At 40.4% G+C, this 21603-nt stretch overlaps 1 protein-coding gene across 2 annotated transcripts in view; it reads left to right on the forward strand.

Annotated features, from left to right (window-relative positions):
- Nucleotides 1–21603, forward strand: part of LOC126263642 (coiled-coil and C2 domain-containing protein 1-like) — a 130624-nt gene that overhangs the window by 51362 nt on the left and 57659 nt on the right. For both annotated transcript variants that reach the window (XM_049960734.1, XM_049960735.1), the window contains exons 5-9: nucleotides 3313–3461; nucleotides 8135–8409; nucleotides 10019–10205; nucleotides 16364–16597; nucleotides 18785–18976. In XM_049960734.1, the coding sequence (XP_049816691.1) occupies nucleotides 3313–3461; nucleotides 8135–8409; nucleotides 10019–10205; nucleotides 16364–16597; nucleotides 18785–18976 (1037 nt within the window). The remainder of the gene's footprint in view (nucleotides 1–3312; nucleotides 3462–8134; nucleotides 8410–10018; nucleotides 10206–16363; nucleotides 16598–18784; nucleotides 18977–21603) is intronic.

The following is a 21603-nucleotide window of genomic DNA, read 5'->3' on the forward strand; positions in this document are numbered from 1 at the left end:
AAGGGTCTATACAAGGGCGACGTACTTGAGGACAATATTATGGAAATGGAAGAGGATGTAGATGAAGATGAATTGGGAGATATGATACTGTGTGAAGAGTTTGACAGAGCACTGAAAGACCTAAGTCGAAACAAGGACCCCGGAGTAGACAACATTCCATTAGAACTACTGACAACCTTGGGAGAGCGAGTCCTGACAAAACTCTACCATCTGGTGAGCAAGATGTATGAGACAGGCGAAATACCCTCAGACTTCAAGAAGGGTATAATAATTCCAATCCCAAAGAAAGCAGGTGTTGACAGATGTGAAAATTACCGAACTATCAGTTTAATAATTCACGGCTGCAAAATACTAACGCGAATTCTTTACAGACAAATGGAAAAAGTTGTAGAATCCGACCTCGGGGAAGATCAGTTTGGATTCCGTAGAAATGTTGGAACACGGGAGGCAATACTGACCCTACGACTTATCTTAGAAGCTAGAGTAAGGAAAGGCAAACCTATGTTTCTAGCATTTGTAGACTTAGAGAAAGCTTTTGACAATGTTGATTGGAATACTCTCTTTCAAATTCTGAAGGTGGCAGGCGTAAAAGACAGGGAGCGAAAAGCTATTTACAATTTGTACAGAAACCAGATGGCAGTTATAAGAGTCAAGGGACACCAAAGGGAAGCAGTGGTTGGAAAGGGAGTGAGATAGGGTTGTAGCCTGTCCCCGATGTTATTTAATCTCTATATTGAGCAAGCAGTGGAGGAAACAAAAGAAAAATTCGGAGTAGGTATTAAAATCCATGGAGAAGAAATAAAAACTTTGAGGTTCGTCGATGACATTGTAATTCTGTCAGAGACAGCAAAGGACTTGGAAGAGCAGTTGAACGGAATGGAGAGTGTCTTGAAAGGAGGGTATAAGGTGAACATCAACAAAAACAAAACAAGGATAATGGAATGTAGTCTAATTAAATCGGGTGATGCTGGAGGAATTAGATTAGGAAATGAGACACTTAAAGTAGTAAAGGAGTTTTGCTATTTGGGGAGCAAAGTAACTGATGATGGTCGAAGTAGAGAGGATATAAAATGTAGACTGGCAATGGCAAGGAAAGCGTTTCTGAAGAAGAGAAATTTGTTAACATCGAGTTTAGATTTAAGTGTCAGGAAGTCTTTTCTGAAAGTATTTGTATGGAGTGTAGCCATGTATGGAAGTGAAACATGGACGATAAATAGTTAGGACAAGAAGAGAATAGAAACTTTCGAAATGTGGTGCTACGGAAGAATGCTTAAGATTAGATGGGTAGATCACATAACTAATGAGGAAGTACTGAATAGGATTGGGGAGAAGAGGAGCTTGTGGCACAACTTGACTAGAAGAAGGGATCAGTTGGTAGGACATGTTCTGATAATGGAGGGGATCACCAATTTAGTGCTGGAGGGCAGTGTGGAGGGTAAAAATCGTAGAGGGAGTCCAAGAGATGAATACACTAAGCAGATTCAGAAGGATGTAGGTTGCAGTAGGTACTGGGAGATGAAGAAGCTTGCTCAGGATAGAGTAGGATGGAGGGCTGCATCAAACCAGCTCAGGACTGAAGACCACAACAACATCATATTTTATTATCTCTGTCTTCCCGAGCTTCCTGTTAATCAATGTGATGCTTAGCAATCCAGTCAGCTGGATAGTTGCTATTGACTGTCATCATCAATATATTCAAGAACACAAATGTCTAGTATAGCTTATGGTATATAATATCAGGTAGCATTTTAAGTGAGCAGCCTGAGTTTTGCTTTGATCACTTTATACAAGTGCTGTATACATAGAAAAAAAAAAAAAATGCACCACGAAGGAAGTATCCAAATGGGACAGAAATCGTTAGATGTAATTTACGTGTACAAACAAACAAATGATAAGAACTTGATAAAAATTGGATGATTTGTTCAAGAGAAAGAGCTTCACAAATTGAGCAGGTCGAAAACCTATTCGTCCACCTATGGCCCTTATGCAGTTATTCAGTTTTGTGTTGATTGATAGAGTTAGTGGATGTCCTCCTGAGGGATATTGTGCCAAATTCTGTCCAACTTGTGCGTTAGTTCATCAAAACCCCAAGATGTTTGAAGGGCCCTGTCCATAATGTTCCAAACATTCTCAACTGGGGAGAGATCTGGCAACTGTACTGTCCAAGGTTGGGTTTGACAAGCACAAAGACAAGCGTAGAAACTCTTACCATGTGTGGGCGGGCATTATTCTGCTGATATGTGAGCCCAAGATGTCTTGCCATGAATGACAGTAAAATGAGGCTTAGAGTATTGCTGACATACTGTTGTACTGTAAGGGTGCCACGGATGACAACCGAAAGGGTCCTGCTATGAAAACAAAAGGCTCCACAGACCCATCACTCCTGGTTGTTGGACCATGTGGTGGGTGACAGTCACGTTGATATCCTACCAATGTTGGGGCTTCTCCAGACACATCTTCAGCCCGGAATCCCACTGGCTGGATTAGAATTGTGTTCGATAATGAGTGCCCCTGTGAATTTGATCCCCAATGACCAGTGAGGAATAGGGTGTAGATGCTCCAGACAGAGATCAGATACCAAGCTACTGTCGCCTGCCACACAGCACCAAAACCAGATGTGATGCTCTGGGATGTCATTTCTTCCCATAGAAGGGTCACTTTGGTTTTCATTTGCGGCACCCTTACAGCACAGTGTTATGCTGATGATATTCTATGCCGCGTTTTGTTGCCCTTCATGGCAAGCCCATCCCTGGCTTACATTTCAGCAAGATGATGCCCACTCCCAAACGGTGAGAGTTTCTACTGCTTGTCTTCGTGCTTGCCAAAACCTGTCTTGCACAACATCACCACGTCTCTCCCCAATTGAGAATGTTTGGAGCATTATGGGCAGGGTCCTTCAACTATCTTGGGGTTTTGATGATCTAACAAATCGATTGGACAGAATTTGGCACAATCTCTCTCAGGTGGACATCCAAAAACTCTATAAATCATTGCCAAGACGAAATACTGCTTGCATAAGGGCAAGAGGTGGTCCAAAGTGTTATTGACTTGCACAATTTGTGAAGCTCATTCTCTTGAATATATAAGTCATTTTTCTGAAATCTAATCGTTTGTTTGTCTTTGCATGAACATCGTAACATCTACTGATTTGCATCCCCTTTCAGATAATTCCTTCTTGGTGCATCTTCTTCTTCTTCTTCTTCTCCCCCCTTAAAATGTATACAGAAAGAGGTTCTAAAGTTGGTTCTAAATGAATGGTGTAGTGTGTAGACGTCAAGATGTTACTGAGCCAGTACATTATTTTTCTTCCAGGTTTGGCAGGGGAATAAAAACACTTAACGATATGCTGAAGCAGGCAAAAGCTGGTCGTGTTGTTAATGAGGAAGACATTCCACCTCCAGTAGCAGTAACACTGACAAAGAAACCAGATGTACCGTCTGTTGCGGACACACCTACTCCTGGTATGAATTTTGTTTGTAAGGTGCTACATTTTGTTTTTGTGCATTATCAGTAATTATTAGCTTCTCACGTGTGTGTGTGTGTGTGTGTGTGTGTGTGTGTGTGTGTGTGTGTGTGTGTGTGTGTGTGTGTTGCAGCTGACAGAAAGACACCTATGAAGAAAGTACGTAATTTGTTTTTAAGACAGGTAACATGAAAGGACAGTTCAACATGCTTACTGCCAAGCCCCTCTTCAGTTTACTAAACCTATTATAAAATGTTCTCAGGGCTCTGTTTGTAGTCCTAGTACATAGAAAATGGACTGAAGTACTGCAGATTTCCATTTGCTTGCCTGAAGATCTGCAACATAATGAGTTGAATGTTCACCCCAAAAAGAGGATAAGATGTTAGTAATATCTATTTCAGAGATTTTCCAGAAGAAATTATCTTACGAAAGTGTGTTATGAAATGACATTTGTAATGACAATATTGTGAAAAGAATAAATTGCTACTCAAGACACAGAGGAGAATGTTTAGTCACAAATAGACACAAGACTTCCATACATTTGAGCTTTTGGCCAAAAGGCCTTCTTCTAAAGTAGAAAGCGTGCACACAGTGACAACTCCCAAACATATGACCACTATTTCTGCCCACTGAGGCCAGATTGCAAACAACTGTACCTGATCGAAGAAGCAGTGCTGGGGGATAAGGAAAGGCAGGGGTGGGAGGGGGACGTATAGCAGGATAGGGTTTGGGGAGAAATTAGTGTTACTTGTGAAAGCATGTAGGGACAAGGTAGGGCTGCTAGGTGCATTCAGGTGGTTTGGAGGAGGGGGGGGGAGGGAGGATGAAAGGAGAGAAGCAGGGGAGGGGAAAAAGACTAATGGATATGTTGGTGGTATAGAAGGCTATGTAGTGCTGGAATGGGAGCAAGGAAGGAGATCGATGGGTGAAGAGCAGGGACTAGCAGAGGTTGAGGCCAGGGGATTTACAGGAACATAGAATACATTTCAAGGAGAGTTCCCACCTGCACAATTCAGAAAACCTGGTGTTAGTTGGAATAAATTCTTCACTCTATTTCTGCCCCCTCTTTTCCCCTCCCCCAAAACTCCCAACTGCACCTAGCAACCCTACACTGTCCCCACCATGCCCCTGCATGCTCCAACAAGCAGCACTGCACACTGCTTCATCCCTACCCTGCTAATACGCTTTCACTCCCCTCCCCCCTCTCCCCACATCTGCACCACCACCACCACCACCACGACCCACATATTGATTTTCCCATAAGGTGTACATTAGAAGAAGGCCTTTTGGCCAAAACTCTGATATATAACAGTTTTAACTTTTAAAAACCAACAGCCTCAGTTGCAAAGTTACCTAGATTTACCTAGGTTTCAGTCGAGATTACCGAACCTTCTTCAGAATAAAAGTAACTACCGTTTGTCCATAGTGGACATCATCAAGCTAAAACTATAAATCCATAAATTATCATCAGACGGTAAAAACTTATCTGAAACTGCCTCGGCCCCACTTCGCGACCGCGATGCAGCAGCCATGAGTGCTGTACTGGAACTGACTGTAGTGTCATGAGGCCCGCCTAGGTGGACACAATACTTAGCGCGTGCGCTTAAACTGTGTGATGGGTACTTGTTAGGACAAGACGCGAACCTAACTCCTGACCTTGAATTTACTAGTAAAGTGAAATAAAAGAAAGGTACATTTGAGAAAAAGGCTTAAGTGGTCTAGACCATTTCAGGTCAAATATATTAATCTTGAGTAATGACTATCTACCTTATATGGCCCGTATTGCCGGATGTTACAGATTAGATGTAGACTTTTTCATAAGTTCATTCATGAACATTTGTGTGCTAATTCAATTCGATGTTCATGAGTTGTAACTATAGCTAAGCAAATGCTTAACATTTATGTCTCAAAAAATGTTTTTAGACCTAGTCATAATAATGACGATGTTGGCTTTATATTATCCTCCCACTCCTAAGTTCTTTTTAGGTGATTAAACTCCGTGCTTAAGCACAAAATTTCCTAGACAGGCCATATGTTGTAAGCACCTGATGTCTTCCTCACATCATGACCAACGAATACTTCGTAAATGTTAAGACAGTCGATCTAAGTTCGTTCTGCACAGGATAACATATACGCCCTTTTCCTCAGCTTTACCTTTCTTTTATTTCACTTTACTAGTAATTCAAGGTCAATGAGTTAGGTTCGCGTCTTGTCCTAACAAGTACCTATCACACAGTTTACGCGCAGGCGCCAGGTATTGTGTCAGCCTTTGCGGGCCTCATGACGCTAGTCAGTTCCAGTACAGCACTTGTGGCTGCCGCATCGCGTTCGCGAAGTGGGGCCGAGGCAGTTTCAGAAAAGTTTTTACTGTCTGACAATACTTTATGGATTTATGGTTTTAACTTTACGATGTCCAGTATGGACAAATGGTAGTTACTTTTATACTGAAGAAGGTTGGGTTGTCCCAACTGAAACCTAGGTAAATCTAGGTAAACTTTTCAATTAAGGTTGTTGGTTTTTAAAAGTTAAAATTAATATTTATACAGTTGCTGACAGGGCTGCGAAATGTTGAAAATATATATAGCAGTCTTTGTGTTGTGCCTGTTGGCAGCTTGTCATCTCTATATGGTGAGCAGCAGTCTTATCATTTTAATAATATTATCATTATTCCATTCTGGATTTTCCATTGTTCGAAAGACTTACCTTAGGGGGAAAATGTCTGCTTGTGTCTGTGTATGTGCAGATGGATGTGTGTGTGTGTGTGTGTGTGTGTGTGTGTATGTGTGTGTGTGTGTGTGTGTGCGCAAGTGTATACCAGTCCTTTTTCCCCCTAAGGTAAGTCTTTCCGCTCCCGGGATTGGAATGACTCCTTACCCTCTCCCTTAAAACCCACATCCTTTCGTCTTTCCCTCTCCTTCCTGAAGAAGCAACCGTTGGTTGCGAAAGCTTGAATTTTGTGTGTATGTGTGTGTATGTTTGTGTGTCTATCAACATGCCAGCGCTTTCGTTTGGTAAGTCACATCATCTTTGTTTTTAGATATATTTTTCCCATGCGGAATGTTTCTCTCTATTTTGCACCATGAACAAAATAATGCAGGTGAAGATTTAAATGATAGAGGGTTTTATAAATAAAACAAAATTCAGGAAAAGTGCGTATTAGATTTAAAAATTGCAAATAATTTTACATGCTTGTCTGAAAGAACAGATATCGCTGACATTGCACAGCTGTGCGAAATAATCTCTAAACTGCAAATAGTATGTTCTTCAATGCGAAGTGTGAATTTTTTTCTTTATATGTACAAATTGTATATGCAGTACCCCAGATGGGGCATCCTGGTGAAAAATGCTGTATGTTCATTTCATCAGTGATACAATACATTATTTGAAAATAAATTAATGTAAAGCCTATATTGGCAGTAATTCTGTTGTGTTCTGACTTTTACTCAATTGTCCTGAATTTTTATGCTCCGTTTTGAAATGTGGTGAATTTGGTTAAAAGTAATATAGTTACCCGAAATACAAATGAAAATGTAAAGTGATGTAAAGGAAGTAATTAAATAGAAATAAATACATAAAAATGATGAAAAGAAAATAAATAAATCAAAGTTAATACATATAAATAATTAAAACAGAAATGATTATTGGAACAAATAAAAAAGTTAGTATGTGGATTAAAATGATATGACATAAGATTAGAAATGAGTAATCTGTATTGCTGCTTACTGTAGTGTGGCATAACGGTTGGTGTCGCTGGCTGACATTCAGTGTTTCACCAGTTCAAACCTGACCACCAGCAATTATTTGTTGTTTAGTATTAATCATTTATGGAAGATTCTTGAATTTCACATTTGTAATGTTTGCATATTCTGTAGTATTTGATGTTTGTATAAACAGTAGTGCTCTCCATCGTGGAAGACAGTTTTGTTATGGCTCTATGTTGGTGTTTGTAATAAATATGCTTTTAGTGGTAATTGTTGTACTTCATAGATGACGCTGCTTTCGAATTTTGACCTGATTGTGGTTAGGTTGTGACAGTATTTAAACAAATTAATTGAATCAAAATAATGACCAGTTATTTTGATAAAGATGAAAAAAAAATGCACCAACATGATCTCAATACACAACACACAACTAGACTACTATGCAGTTCAGATATTGAACATTATTTTTAGGGCCCTAGTAGATCACAAGAAACTGTTTTGTCAATCATTCATAAATGCAAGCCCACAAGGGTGGATTGCTGCATGGTGTGATACCTGGGGCCTGACAGACACCATGAAATAGATGATTTCAAGAAGTTGATTCCATCCTTGGTTTACAACTCCATATAAGTAACCCTACACTGTACAGACTGTTTCTAAACACATGCTTTTTAACTGCCTATTTAAATAAGTTTGTTTTGGTAATCTCTTCAGTCTTCATAGAGGCAGTTTACTGTATAATTTTATTTATTTGTAGAAAATTATGTTTTCAATTTTGTGTTTAATATTTTTTGGTAAATTTAAGCTTGGACCGGATTTTTTTTTTTCCCCCATGGTCATGGACAGAGCTGTGTCTGCAGTATTTATCAGTGTTATTTTTGGTGTTCGTAATTGATTACACGCATGATGCAGTTAAAATTCCCACTGTTTGGGACAGACCTTTACAATGACCCTATACTATACACTGCAGAGATGGTTCCAACGCGACCTGCCCCTCAACCTCCTGTACCGGAGAGGCCACCACAGTTTGGAGTGCCACTGCCTGGCATGGCTTCTCCAGTGCAAGATCAGTCACCAGGAAAGGAAGTCCCATCACCCATGCCATCAAGTCCTACATCCACTGCTGATCAAAATAATACAATTGCTGCTCTTGCTGCACGCAGGGATGAGTACAAAATGGCAGCACTGCAAGCTAAGAAGGCTGGTGATCGGGAAACAGCTATAAACTATGTACGAATTGTCAAGGTATGTTGACTCTCATTTTTATGTTGACATTGATCCTCATGTACCGGGTGATCAAAACGTCAGTATAAATTTGAAAACTTAATAAACCACGGAATAATGTAGATAGAGAGGTAAAAATTGACACACATGCTTGGAATGACATGGGATTTTATTAGAACCACCCCATATTGCTAGACGCGTGAAAGATCTCTTGCACGCGTCGTTTGGTGAGGATCGTGTGCTCAGCTGCCACTTTCGTCATGCTTGGCCTCCCAGGTCCCCAGACCTCAGTCCGTGCGATTATTGGCTTTGGGGTTACCTGAAGTCGCAAGTGTATCGTGATCGACTGATATCTCTAGGGATGCTGAAAGACAACATCCGATGCCAATGCCTGACCATAACTCCGGACATGCTTTACAGTGCTGTTCACAACATTATTCCTCGACTACAGCTATTGTTGAGGAATGATGGTGGACATATTGAGCATTTCCTGTAAAGAACATCATCTTTGATTTGTCTTACTTTGTTATGCTAATTATTGCTATTCTGATCAGATGAAGCGCCATCTGTCGGCCATTTTTTGAATTTCTGTATTTTTTTGGTTCTAATAAAACCCCATGTCATTCCAAGGATGTGTGTCATTTTGTACCTCTCTATCTACATTATTCTGTGATTTATTCAGTTTTCTAATTTATATTGACTTTTTGATCACCTGGTACACATAGAAATAGCAATAAAGATTAAAGTCTGTTGTAACGTATACTAATATTCATTATGCAAATGACTTTTTTTCCATCAAATACTTGTTCATTGCTAATAAATTTATATTTATTTTTATTTCTTACATAGTCTTTCATCATTGCTGCTATATGTTGAGCTTTTTTGTCTGAAAGGTGTAGTAAATTTGTCTGATTAATGTGTATGTTGTATTTAAAAAGTTATTTGGTTTTTAGGTAATAATACTGCCAAGGAACCAAGTAATGCTGAACATAATTTCCCCTACCCATTTGTGCCTATCTCAGTCCAGATATGTTCCTCTTAAGACCATGAGTTTTCACAGTTGTTAATAAGGTAAAAAGTTATTGGGTTTTGGTACTGCATGATTTATTCCAGATTTTAGAAAGAATTCAAAGGCATGCTGCTATATTTGTGACCAGTAGTTCTGATCAATACACAAACATTATGGAAACATTCCCTACACTTAAATGGGAACCTCTTGAGGAAAGAAATCATTCTTTTCTTGAAACATTGTCGAGAAACTTGAGAGAACCAGCATTTGCAACAGACTGCAGTATGATTCTACCACCATCAACATACATCTCGTGTAGTATGTACTGCAGAGAAGAGAGAGATCTGGGCTTACGTGGAAACATAAACCTAGATAGGCAGTCGTTTTTCTTTCCTCCATTTGTGAGTGGAACAGAAAGCCAATGACTGGCAGCGGAGTGAAATAGCATCTGCTATGCATAGTGGTGTGGCTAGTGAAGTATGTCTTTAATATCTCTAGATACACCAAAACACCAGGAACTTCATTTTCATCCTACTTTATTTTTTAAAAAATTAAATGTAACAGTTTGTTGTGTAAGTTGTTTGTTTCCTTTAGATTTTTCATAGTTGTCCTGTATTGTAGAAATTTGAGATTGTCATCTCGGCAGTGGAGGGTGGACAGGCTGTAGATCTAAGTGAGATGCCACCACCTCCACCACCCATTGGCTCAGTGAAAACAACTCCTGGTGTGGCTGAAACTGCTGTTGAGGAGAGTGAGAAGCAGAGAGACGCTGACAATTCACAGTCCACTACAGGGGGAGCAGCTGAAGGTAAGACCTCACCTCAAATTTTGCCAAAAGATTCTATTATAATCTGTTAGACTCATGCTGAGGATAAAACTGCATTGTTAATTAAATAAGTTATCATACAGGAAGACAATGAATCATTCATTCACTGTTGCTGTTAGGATATTTTTATTAATATGGCTGCCTCGAGATTTGAAACCTCACTATCCGATGTTTTGTAGACATTTTTGTCATTTAACCACAAATTAAACATCGTAGTGAAAACAGATTGATTCACTAGCTTCATGGAAAGATGCAGTTCGTTTCAGTGTACTGACTTGCATGAATAGTTCAGACATACATCAGAAAGCTCCATTCACAGGCTAAGGCTTGCGAATGTAATGACAGAAATTGGATTTTCAATTAAACTTAAAAATCCTTGCAAAATGTGTACAGATGATAATATAAGCAAAGGTTTGCTGAATGGAATAAAATATGATAATTTTAAAAATGAAATTGTAATAAGACAATGAGATGCTCTGCCCATTATCTCTTGAATATAGCTTTGTAGAGAGTTGTGTGCAAACTCAGTCTATTGCCAGCAGGAGCCTAAAAGAAAAAAAAAAAAAAATATAGTGAGATTCTGGAAACATTCCCCAGGCTGTGGCTAAGCCATGTCTCCACAATATTCTTTCTCCCAGGAGTGCTAGTTCTGCAAGGTTCGCAGAAGAGATTCTGTGAAGTTTGGTAGGTAGGAGACTAGGTACAGGCGAAATTAAAGCTGTGAGGACGGGTCGTGAGTCGTGCTTGGGTTGCTCAGTTGGTAGAGCACTTGCTCGCGAAAGGCAAAGGTCCCGAGTTAGAGTCTCGGTCTGCTACACAGTTTTTTTCTGCCAGGAAGTTTCATAGGGTAAAGCTGTTTGAGCCTCTCATTAGCTTGGTTGGTCGTGTAATCAATCTGGTGCCCCCCCCCCCCCCCCCCCCCCCCACCGACACACACACACACACACACACACACACACACACACACACACACACACACACACACATAATTTTCTGTTCCATCCAGACACCAAGGTATCTGAATTTCTTACAGAAATGTATTGGACGTGTGTGTAGCATTATTTGTCTGCAGTTTTGATGTTTGTGCAGATGTTTTTGTTTGCGTGTGAACGGAACAGCCTGGCACTTGTCCATGTTTACTTTAACACACCATTGTTCCAGCCAAGGCTCAGCATTTCTGAGTGCTGTCAGTAGTCGTGGGTTAATGTTCGACGGTTTCCAGTCTTGCACTAGGATGGCTGTGTTACCCACGTAGATGGCAACTATCGTGTTTTGTGTAGCTTCGAAGTCACTGATGTGGAGGTTAAACAAAAGGGGCCCTAGGATATTGTGTTGGGGTAGTCTCACTCGCATACTGTGTTGTGTTGTTTGTTTGCACTGAACATCAGTGTAGAAGCATCTGTTGGTGAAAATATGAGTGTATGAGATGTATGATTCCATCACGGATACGAGCATTGCTGAGACTGCAAATGAGTGTGTTGTACCATAGGTGATCAAAGGCGTCCAGGAACACTGCCCCTGAAGCTTTGTTGGTGGTGTAGACATCTGTGATATCTTCCACTACATGGAGGAGTTGTTGTGTTCTAAAGTGCCTTAGTAGTGGTGGACCGTGCTCACATAAATACTGCTCCTTTTAGACACACATTATCACCAGGAGCAAGCTATGAAGGGAAGTCTTGTGCCAGTAAACGTCTCAAAACAGAACATCAAGCTGTTGCCATTGGATGTTGTCTTCATAAGCTGTGAGTGTGCCTGATTCCAGGTGATGCTGACTTGGTGCCTTCCAGCCGGCTGGCCATCTGCTGCCTAATGTCTCTCCATTGGTGGCCACCTACCTTGGGGTCCTCAGTTTGTGCTTGGGCCACTTAACTGCCTAGCCTCTATCGTCCTGTGCCGAAAAACTCTGCGTTGCTCATTGCTCTGTGTGGGCAAACTACTTGGCTGCCAGCACTGATGCCGTTGTCCACAACAAGGTCCAAGATTCAACTCTGCGTGCGTTTGCAAATCCTGCACTGAGTTTTACATCTGCCTAGCCAGTGTGACTGCCTTTGCATGGCATGTAGCTGCAGAGTGCTAACAGATTGTCTGAGAACTAATGTGGTACTATAGCAAGGGAGTGCTGACCATGTAACATCCGGGCAAGGTGATGCTGCATGCAAGCCTGACAGGAGGCTGCATGCTGACTTCAGCACGTTTTATTGACCAAGACTGCCAGTGCCTTGAGAGCACTGATGGCCACCTAGCCCCACCGTGACTGAGATGTTGTTATACAAAGTAAAGGAATGTGTGGAATTACTGTATTTAATACTGGGTCTCGGACATCTACCATCCTCCGTGGAGAACTGATGGCCATCCTGTCCTCTAGCTGCCCAGCTCCACCACCGGTGACAGAGGGCATTCAACCCTGGTCTCTATAGCTGCCAGCCCCTATAAACAAATCTAAAATGTGCATACTAGTACAATACCACAGTACCTCTAATTGCTGGATGCCCCTATTCTGTCATTCTTCTCTCACTTTTTTTGTTCCTATTTCATTCTGCCTTCCTTCATCAAGTGAAAATAACAAATTCTTTTTTTTGCAATATTATATACCTTTTGATGATTGTTTTAATAGCCCCTCATCTCATGGATTAACTAGAATTCAGTTGCATAGTGTTCTTGGGAGAAACAAAACTGCTGTTCTATGGATCAGAGTGTGGAATGTCAGGTTCCTTAATCAGGCAGGTAGGTTAGAAAATTTAAAAAGGGAAATGGGTAGGTTAAAGTTAGATATAGTGGGAATTAGTGAAGTTCGGTGACAGGAGGAACAAGACTTTTCGTCAGGTGAATACAGGGCCATAAATACAAAATCAAATAGGGGTACTGCAGTAGTAGGTTTAATAATGAATAAAAAAATACAAGTGTGGGTAAGCTACTACAAACAGCATAGTAAAAGCATTATTGTAGCCAAGCTAGACACAAAGCTCACGCCTACCACAGTAGTACAAGTTAATATGCAAACTAACTCTACAGATAATGAAGAGATTCAAGAAATGTATGACGGGATGAAGAGATTCAAGAAATGTATGATGGGATAAAAGAAATTATTCAGATAGTTAAGGGAGATGAAAATTTAATATTCATGGGTGACTGGAATTTGATACTAGGGAAAGGAAGAGAAGGAAAGGTAGTACGTGAATATGGATTGGGGGGGGGGGGGTGGTAAGGACTGAAAGAGGAAGCCGCCCGGTACAATTTTGCACAGAGCATAACTTAATCATAGCTAACACTTGGTTTAGGAATCCTGAAAGAGAGTTGTATATGTGGAAGAGGGCTGGAGGCACTGGAAAGTTTCAGGTAGATTATATAATGGTAAGGCAGAGATTCAGGAACCAGGTTTTAAATTGTAAGACATTTCCATGGGCAGATGTGGACTCTGGCCACAATTTATTGGTTATGAACTGTAGACTAAAACTGAAGAAACTGCTTAAAGGTAGGAATTTAAGGAGATGGGACCTGGATAAAATGAAAGAACCAGAGGCTGCAGAGAGTTACAGAGAGAGCATTCGGGAACAATTGTCAAGAAAGGGGGAAAAGAAATACAGTAGAAGAAGAATGATTGGTTTTGAGAGATGAAATAGTGAAGGCAGCAGAGGATCAAGTTGGTAACAAGACGAGGGTTAGTAGAAATCCTTGGGTAACAGAAGAGATATTAAATTTAATTGATGAAAGGAGAAAATATAAAAATGCTGCAAATGAAGTAGGCAAAAAGGAATATGAACGTCTCAAAAGTGAGATTGACAGGAAGTGCAAAATAACCAAGCAGGGATGGCTAGAGGAGCAATGTAAGGATGTAGAGGCATATATCACTAGGGGTAAGATAGATACTGCCTACAGGAAAATTAGAGAGACCTTTGGAGAAAAGAGAACCACTTGTACGAATATCAAGAGCTCAGATGGAAACCCAGTTCTAAGCAAAGAAGGGAAAACAGAAAGATGGAAGTAGTACATAGAGGGTCTATACAAGGGCAATGTACTGCACGGCAGTATTATGGAAATGGAAGAGGATGTAGATGAAGACGAAATGGGAGATATGACACTGCGTGATGAGTTTGACAGAGCACTGAAAGACCTAAGTCGAAACAAGGCCCCAGGAGTAGACAACATTCCATTATAACTACTGATAGCCTTGGGAGAGCCAGCCCTGACGAAACTCTACTATCTGGTGAGAAAGATGTATGAGACAAGTGAAATACTGTCAGACTTTGAGAAGAATATAATAATTCCAATCCCAACGAAAGCAGGTGTGGGGAAAATTATCGAACTATCAGTTTAATAAGTCACGACTGCAAAATACTAACACGAATTCTTTACAGTTGAATGGGAAAACTGATAGAAGCCAACCTCAAGGTAGAGCTGTTGATTCCGTGGAAATGTTGGAACAGATGAGGCAATACAGACCCTAAAACTTATCTTAGGAGATAGATTAAGGAAAGGCAAACCTACATTTCTAGCATTTGTAGACTTAGAGAAAGCTTTTGGCAATGTTGACTGGAATACTCTTTTTTCAAATTCTGAAGGTGGCAGGGGTAAAATACAGGGAGCGAAAGGCTATTTACAATTTGTATAGAAACCAAATGGCAGTTATGAGAGGCGATGGGGATGAAAAGGTGCCAGTGGTTGGGAAGAGAGTGAGACAGGGTTGCAGCCTGTCCCCAATGTTATTCAATCTGTATATTGAGTCAGCAACAAGGGAAACAAAAGAAAAATGTGGAGTAGGAATTAAAATCCATGGAGAAGAAATTAAAACTTTGAGGTTTGCCTATGACATTGTAATTCTGGCAGTGATAGCAAAAGGCCTGGAAGAGCAATTGAATGGAATGGACAGTGTCTTGAAAGGGGGATATAAGGTGAACAACAACAACAAAAGCCAAACGAGGATAATGGAATGTAGTCGAATTAAATCAGGTGATGCTGAGGGAATAAGATTAGAAAATGAGACACTTAAAAGTAGTAAATGGGATTTGCTGTTTGGGGAGAAAAATTTCTGATGATGGTTGAAGTAGAGAGGATATAAAATGTAGACTGGTAATGCAAGGAAAGTGTTTCTGAAGAAGAAAAATTTGTTAACATCGAGTATAGATTTAAGTGTCAGGAAGTCTTTTCGGAAAGGATTTTTATGGTGTGTAGCCATGTATGGAAGTGAAACATGGATGATAAATAGTTTAGACAAGAAGATAATAAGAGGGTTTTGAAATGTGGTACTACAGGAGAATGCTGAAGATTATATGGATAGATCACGTAACCAATGAGGAGGTACTGAATAGGAATTTGTGGCACAACTTGACTACAAGAAGGGGTTGGTTGGTAGGACATGTTATGAGGCATCCAGGGGTCACCAATTTAGTATTGGAGAGAAGCGTGGAGGGTAAAACTCATAGAGGGAGACCAAGAAATGAATACACTAAGCAGATTCAGGGGGATGTAGGTTGCAGTACGTACTTTGAGATGAAGAGACTTACACAGGATAGGGTAGCATGGTGAGTTGCATCAAACCAGTCTCTGGACTGAAGACCACAACACACAGCAAGCAAACATTTTTGTTTTCTATGAGCCCTCCTGCAACAACACAGTACTTGGTCTTAAAATGGTGGTCTGTATTCTCAGTCAGTTGAGTTAATCAAGATCTAATCATCAGTTTATTGTTTCATGGATGAAAAAAGATAGTGCAGATTCACACTTTTGTTTCTGTGATCATTTTCTTTAGTTTAAATTTGCAACCCTCTGCTTTTATTACTTAAGAATTCTTCTGATTGACTGACTGATATTACAGAGATGAATGAGGGAAGAAGCTGTTGTATAAAAGTTGCTATTTGGTATGGTAATCTCTTCTTTGCCTCATTTTAGTATTATCATGTTGACCCTTCTAGCTTTTGTGTAATATGGACGCTCATCCTTGCAACTGCTCTTGATGAATATACCTAATGAACTAATTTGATAAATACAGCTGTCTTAGCATTATGCCTTTCATCTGCTATTTCTTCTTCAGATTCTTCAGAAATTTCTCTTTGTTATATCTGCCCATTTCATTAGTATTCAATATTTTTAACAGTTCCGCATATTTGATGTAAACTATTTTCAATTAACATTTAAAATTTTAGGTGAAGAGCAACCTGAGACTGATTTATATAGTGCTCCACCTACACCAACTACTGTCATGGAAGCTCTTATACAGAGACTGGACAAATATAAGTCTGTAGAGAAGGCAGCCAAAGAAGAAGGAAATGCGAGCAAGGCTAGAAGGATTGGACGCATAGTAAAACAGTATGAAAATGCAATAAAGTTGCATAAAGCTGGCAAACCCATACCAGTTGATGAATTGCCAACGCCACCAGGTGAGTACATTTGTGTGTCACTTCAGATTTCCGTGTTTATATCAGGTGTCCAGTAACACTCGGGGGACAGGCAGGATACTGTACACATAAACTTGATTGCTAGAATCAATTCTACCTCAGTTATGGTGGCTAACAAATAGAACAAATGTAGTAAATGAAGTACTCTCTGCCAAACTCCATAATGTGGTGTTTTGAGTATAGATGTAGATGAACTTGTAGAATATCATTTGTACAACCACTGGTTAGTGTAATCTTTGATACACATCTACATCTACATTTATACTCTGCAAGCCACCCAACGGTGTGTGGCGGAGGGCACCTTACGTGCCACTGTCATTACCTCCCTTTCCTGTTCCAGTCGCATTTGGTTCGCGGGAAGAACGACTGCCGGAAAGCCTCAGTGCGAGCTCGAATCTCTCTAATTTTACATTCGTGATCTCCTCGGTAGGTATGAGTAGGGGGAAGCAATATATACGATACCTCATCCAGAAACGCACCCTCTCGAAACCTGGCGAGCAAGCTACACCGCGATGCAGAGGGCCTCTCTTGCAGAGTCTGCCGCTTGAGTTTGCTAAACATCTCCGTAACGCTATCATGCTTCCCAAATAACCCTGTGACGAAACACGCCCTTCTCTATCTCCACTGTCAACCTGACCTGGTACGGATCCCAAACTGATGAGCAATACTCAAGTATAGATCGTACGAGTGTTTTGTAAGACACCTCCTTTGTTGATGGACTACATTTTCTAAGGACTCTCTCAATGAATCTCAACACAGTAGGTTTGATTAAGGGTATGTGGATTGCAGTGGGATTTGCAACATTTAAACTCTATGGCAGGGGCGGGCAGGAATCCTGCACGTGTGCGGTGCACTTGCACTTGTGCAGTTAACAGGTGTTCTGCGTGCACACAGGGGCAAGCTAGCCACCCGCTTCTCTCCCCTCCACACCATACCGTCTCTCTGCTTCTTCCTCTGTAATGCATTTTGTTTCCTGGCCTGCTTTATTGAATGAGGGAATAAGGTAAGTAGGAGTGCTTGAAAGAAATCATGGTTTGAAAGAGTACCTATTACCTACGATATGTTTTATTTAGTTATCAATTTACAATACGTTTAATGTCTGGAACAAAATTCCTACATACAGGCAAACGCAAACAGTTATGTAAATTTTCATTACTGATGTTTGGTCTTAACCGAGACTTATTAATTTTCATAACAGAAAAAAATCTCTCACAAACGTATGTCGAGCCAAACATTGACATTATCTTCGCGGCTTCACGATGGAGACAGGGAAACTCTTGCTGTGGAAAGTCGTGATAAAAATCTACTATGCGTCTTGCCAAAAGGAACTTCTCTCTCAGACGAGAATTACGCTGTGGAGTGTAGATCTATTAATTCCATTTGCAAACTGGGATGAATATCATATACAGAAACAGAAAATTGTCTCGAGAACTATTCAAAACCTTGGGATAAGTATGATATATCCCCAAATCGCTTGAGAAATTCCTGTTTTATTACACTAAGTATGGGAACGTATTGAAATTTATTATAATGGCGTTCAATATTAAACTTCCGCTGAACAGCGAGAATACTGTCACATATTATACATTTCGAATTTTCACGTTTATGCTCAATGAAAAAATGATTGTCCCATTCCTTTTTAAAAGATAGCAAATCTCCACTTCTTCGTTTCCTTGATTCACTCTGCATTTTCCGGTTCTTTAAATACAATGTTCACTACATAGTGGTCGCTTTGCTTCAGCGTCTGCAGGTTAGCCTGGCACTACACTGCCGCAACCTCCCAGCTGTCGCCACTGCCCCGTTTGCATGCGAGCAGCACACGTGCAGCGCTGTGTGCTCATGAGCCGCGTGCAACGTTTGCCCGCCCCTGCTCTATGGTATTACTATAATATACGTGTGTGTCTTACATGCAGTTAGTTACATGTTTCACAAAGGTGAATCTCTCTCTCTCTCTCTCTCTCTCTCTCTCTCTCTCTCTCTCTCTGTGCGCACGCTTGTGTGTGTGTGTTTATTTATTCCAGCCTGGATTTTCCACCAATATATTAATTAAAACTGCAAAGCTTGCATGAAAGTAAGGTTTCACTATAAGCCATTTTACAATTAAGAGTAGTAATTCAGATTTTCATTTGCAGTTATGTTGTACCCTGCTTATGGAGGTTTGTGTTTCAGGTTTTGCTCCAATTCCGCAGGAGGGTGGATCATCAGCTTCTGCAGCAGGTCCTTCAAGTCCACCATCACAACCTCCAGTAGATGAGGAGACACCAAAACCAGCACCTCGTCCCCAGCCATCCCCTGCACCTACACCAAGAGCTCAGCCACCCACTCCACACGATGTTCAGCCAGAGTCTGAAAAAGCAAATGGTATACGTTAATACATGTCCGTTATTTGCATCTTGTAAACCCATCTACCTCCCTTTCCATCTCTTTTGAATTTCGCAGATAATTTTTGCTGAGCCCCCTTGTGTTCCTATATACTGTAAAACCAGAGTTGTGTTCCTCAAGAGATAGCAGCAGGGCCACAAATTATGGTACGGTAAACAGTAAATAATATCTGAAATATTTTTGTTAACGTACATAGCTAAATAAAATGTAAAAGTTAAATATGTGAACTGTTGTTCATTTAAGAGTGAAAATAGTATTCTTTATTTTCTGATGGTGACAGGAAAAATTTGGCTGCTTCTTTGCAAGTAATGTGTTTACTTTTGAGAAGTAGGCTTACCAATGAGAACTTTAATTTAGAATGCATTTGGAAGTGCTTTTTCTATCCCCTATCTTTCATAATAGGGTTTTATTAAACTACATGTTTTAAGTGGCTCTTGCTTTATGTAGCTTTGAGCATTATGCATACATTTTTGTATACTTGCCCAGATTATTAGAAGGTGGTTTTTGTGGTTTAGGACTTGCTCCCATGTAGGTACGCTGTCTGATAAAAAGTATCCGGACACCTGTTAATTGACATTAATATAGAGTGTGTGCACACTTTCAGCTTGAAATCTGCTGGACGCTTTCAGTGGGTTGTCTCGATGTTTGTGGAGGAATGGCAACCCATTCTTCCTAAAGAGCCAAAACCAGAGAAGGTAGCGATGTTGGACACTGGGTCTGGATCAAAGTCGACATTCTAATTTATCCTGAAGGTATTCTATTGGGTTCAGGTCAGGACTCTGGACAGGTCAGTCCATTTCAGGAATGTTACTGCAGACAAACCATTGCCTCACAGATAGTGCTTTATATCAGGGTACATTATCAAGCTGATACAGTCAAACATCATCTCTGAACTGTTTCTCTGTGCTGTATGCAGTAAACAATGCTTTAAAATGTGTTCATATCCTTTTGCATTTAGCATTTACTTAGGTGCAATAAGGTGGCCACACTCTAACAGCAAAAACTACCCCATAAGTGTAACATCACCTCCTACGTATTTGTCGGCACTACACATGGTGGCAGGTAACTTTCTTTAGCCATTTGCCAAATCCAAACCCTTTCATTTGATTGTCACAGAGTATAGCATAACTCATCAGTTGTTTCCAGTTACCCACAGCCCAGTGACATCACTACAGAAAGGCACCATTGTAACCAATTCTTTTTGTTTTCCTTTACATAATCATTGTGTTAGTTGGACTACTTATAGCACTTCAGAACTGTTCCTGATTTCATGCGATTTTTACAACCACCTTTCACTATGCTAGATGGTCCCTGTCTATCATTACAGGAGATCTGCTGGGTCTTGGTTTAGCTGTGGTTGTTTCTTAATATTTCCAATGCAGAGTCACGCCTTCAGCAGTTAACTTACCCTGCTTAAGGGTTGAAATGTCGCTGAAGGATTTGTTACTCAGGTAACATCCAATGACAAGTTCACATTTGAAGTGACTGAGCTATCCTGACCAACCTATTCTCTACTGACTAAACAATACTCCCTGCTCCCTTTTATAGTGGCTGGTCTGCCTCTTGTGACATCTAGTGATCAGTTCACCATTATGTTTGGGTTTCCAGATACTTTTGATCAGATATTGTAGATGCAATTGTATGTGTCATACATGGAAGCAATTATGTTAATAATCTGATTATGTACACTTTGGCAGGTACTGAATGAACTTGTGTGCAGAATAATTTTTATGTTTGTAGCCCATTGAGTCTCCTTTACATTGCATCTGACTTGCTGACTTGCATTAAGATGATGTCAAGGAGATGGCACATGCTGAAGTGGTATCTTCTACATCCATAGATTACATTTGCGTGCTCTGTCTAGTGTACTTGCAGTGCCATCACTTGTATCAAGCAGTATACTATAAAAAGTTTTCCTCTGCACTCTTTCTTTATCAAGTGCACACTCCATGCATTACTAACTGTGTAACAGGTGTGTCTGTTGAAGTTTTTATCACATAGTCTAATTTCCACAGTTTCTCTAATCACAGAATCCTTATAGTTCAAAGTAGGGTGAGAATTTTCATATGTTAAAACATACTCTTTGGTATAATAAGCAGGCTATCATTGACCACCAGTGATTTTTCAAAATTCCTGTACTTAAGGTAACGTTGATGTCACATCTATCAACAGTAGTCCATTTAGGCTGTCCCATTTAAGTGCTACCACACTCACAAGGAAAGTCCAGTCACATTAATGTGACCACCTTTCAAAAGCCTGAATAATCACCTTTTGCAGCATGGACCACTGTGAGATGTACAGGAAGAGTGTTATTTAGGTTCTGAGAAGTACTGACAGGGATGTGGAGTTATGCAGACTCCAGTGCCACAGCAAGCTGCACTAGGTTTCTTGGTTCAGGATCCATGATGCGACCAGCCTGATCAAGGTGGTCCCACAGAATCTGTTGGGTTTAAATATGGGGGTTTGGTGGCTAGGGAATTATGATCAACACATCCTTTTGTTCTTTGAACCACATGTGACCACTGCAAGCTGTGTGACATGTCCCATTTTCCGGTCAATAGATGCAATCATGCTGAAGAACAACAGACTGCTTGTGGCATGTCAGC

This window comes from Schistocerca nitens, chromosome 6, assembly GCF_023898315.1.
Source record: "Schistocerca nitens isolate TAMUIC-IGC-003100 chromosome 6, iqSchNite1.1, whole genome shotgun sequence".
NCBI lineage: Eukaryota > Metazoa > Arthropoda > Insecta > Orthoptera > Acrididae > Schistocerca > Schistocerca nitens.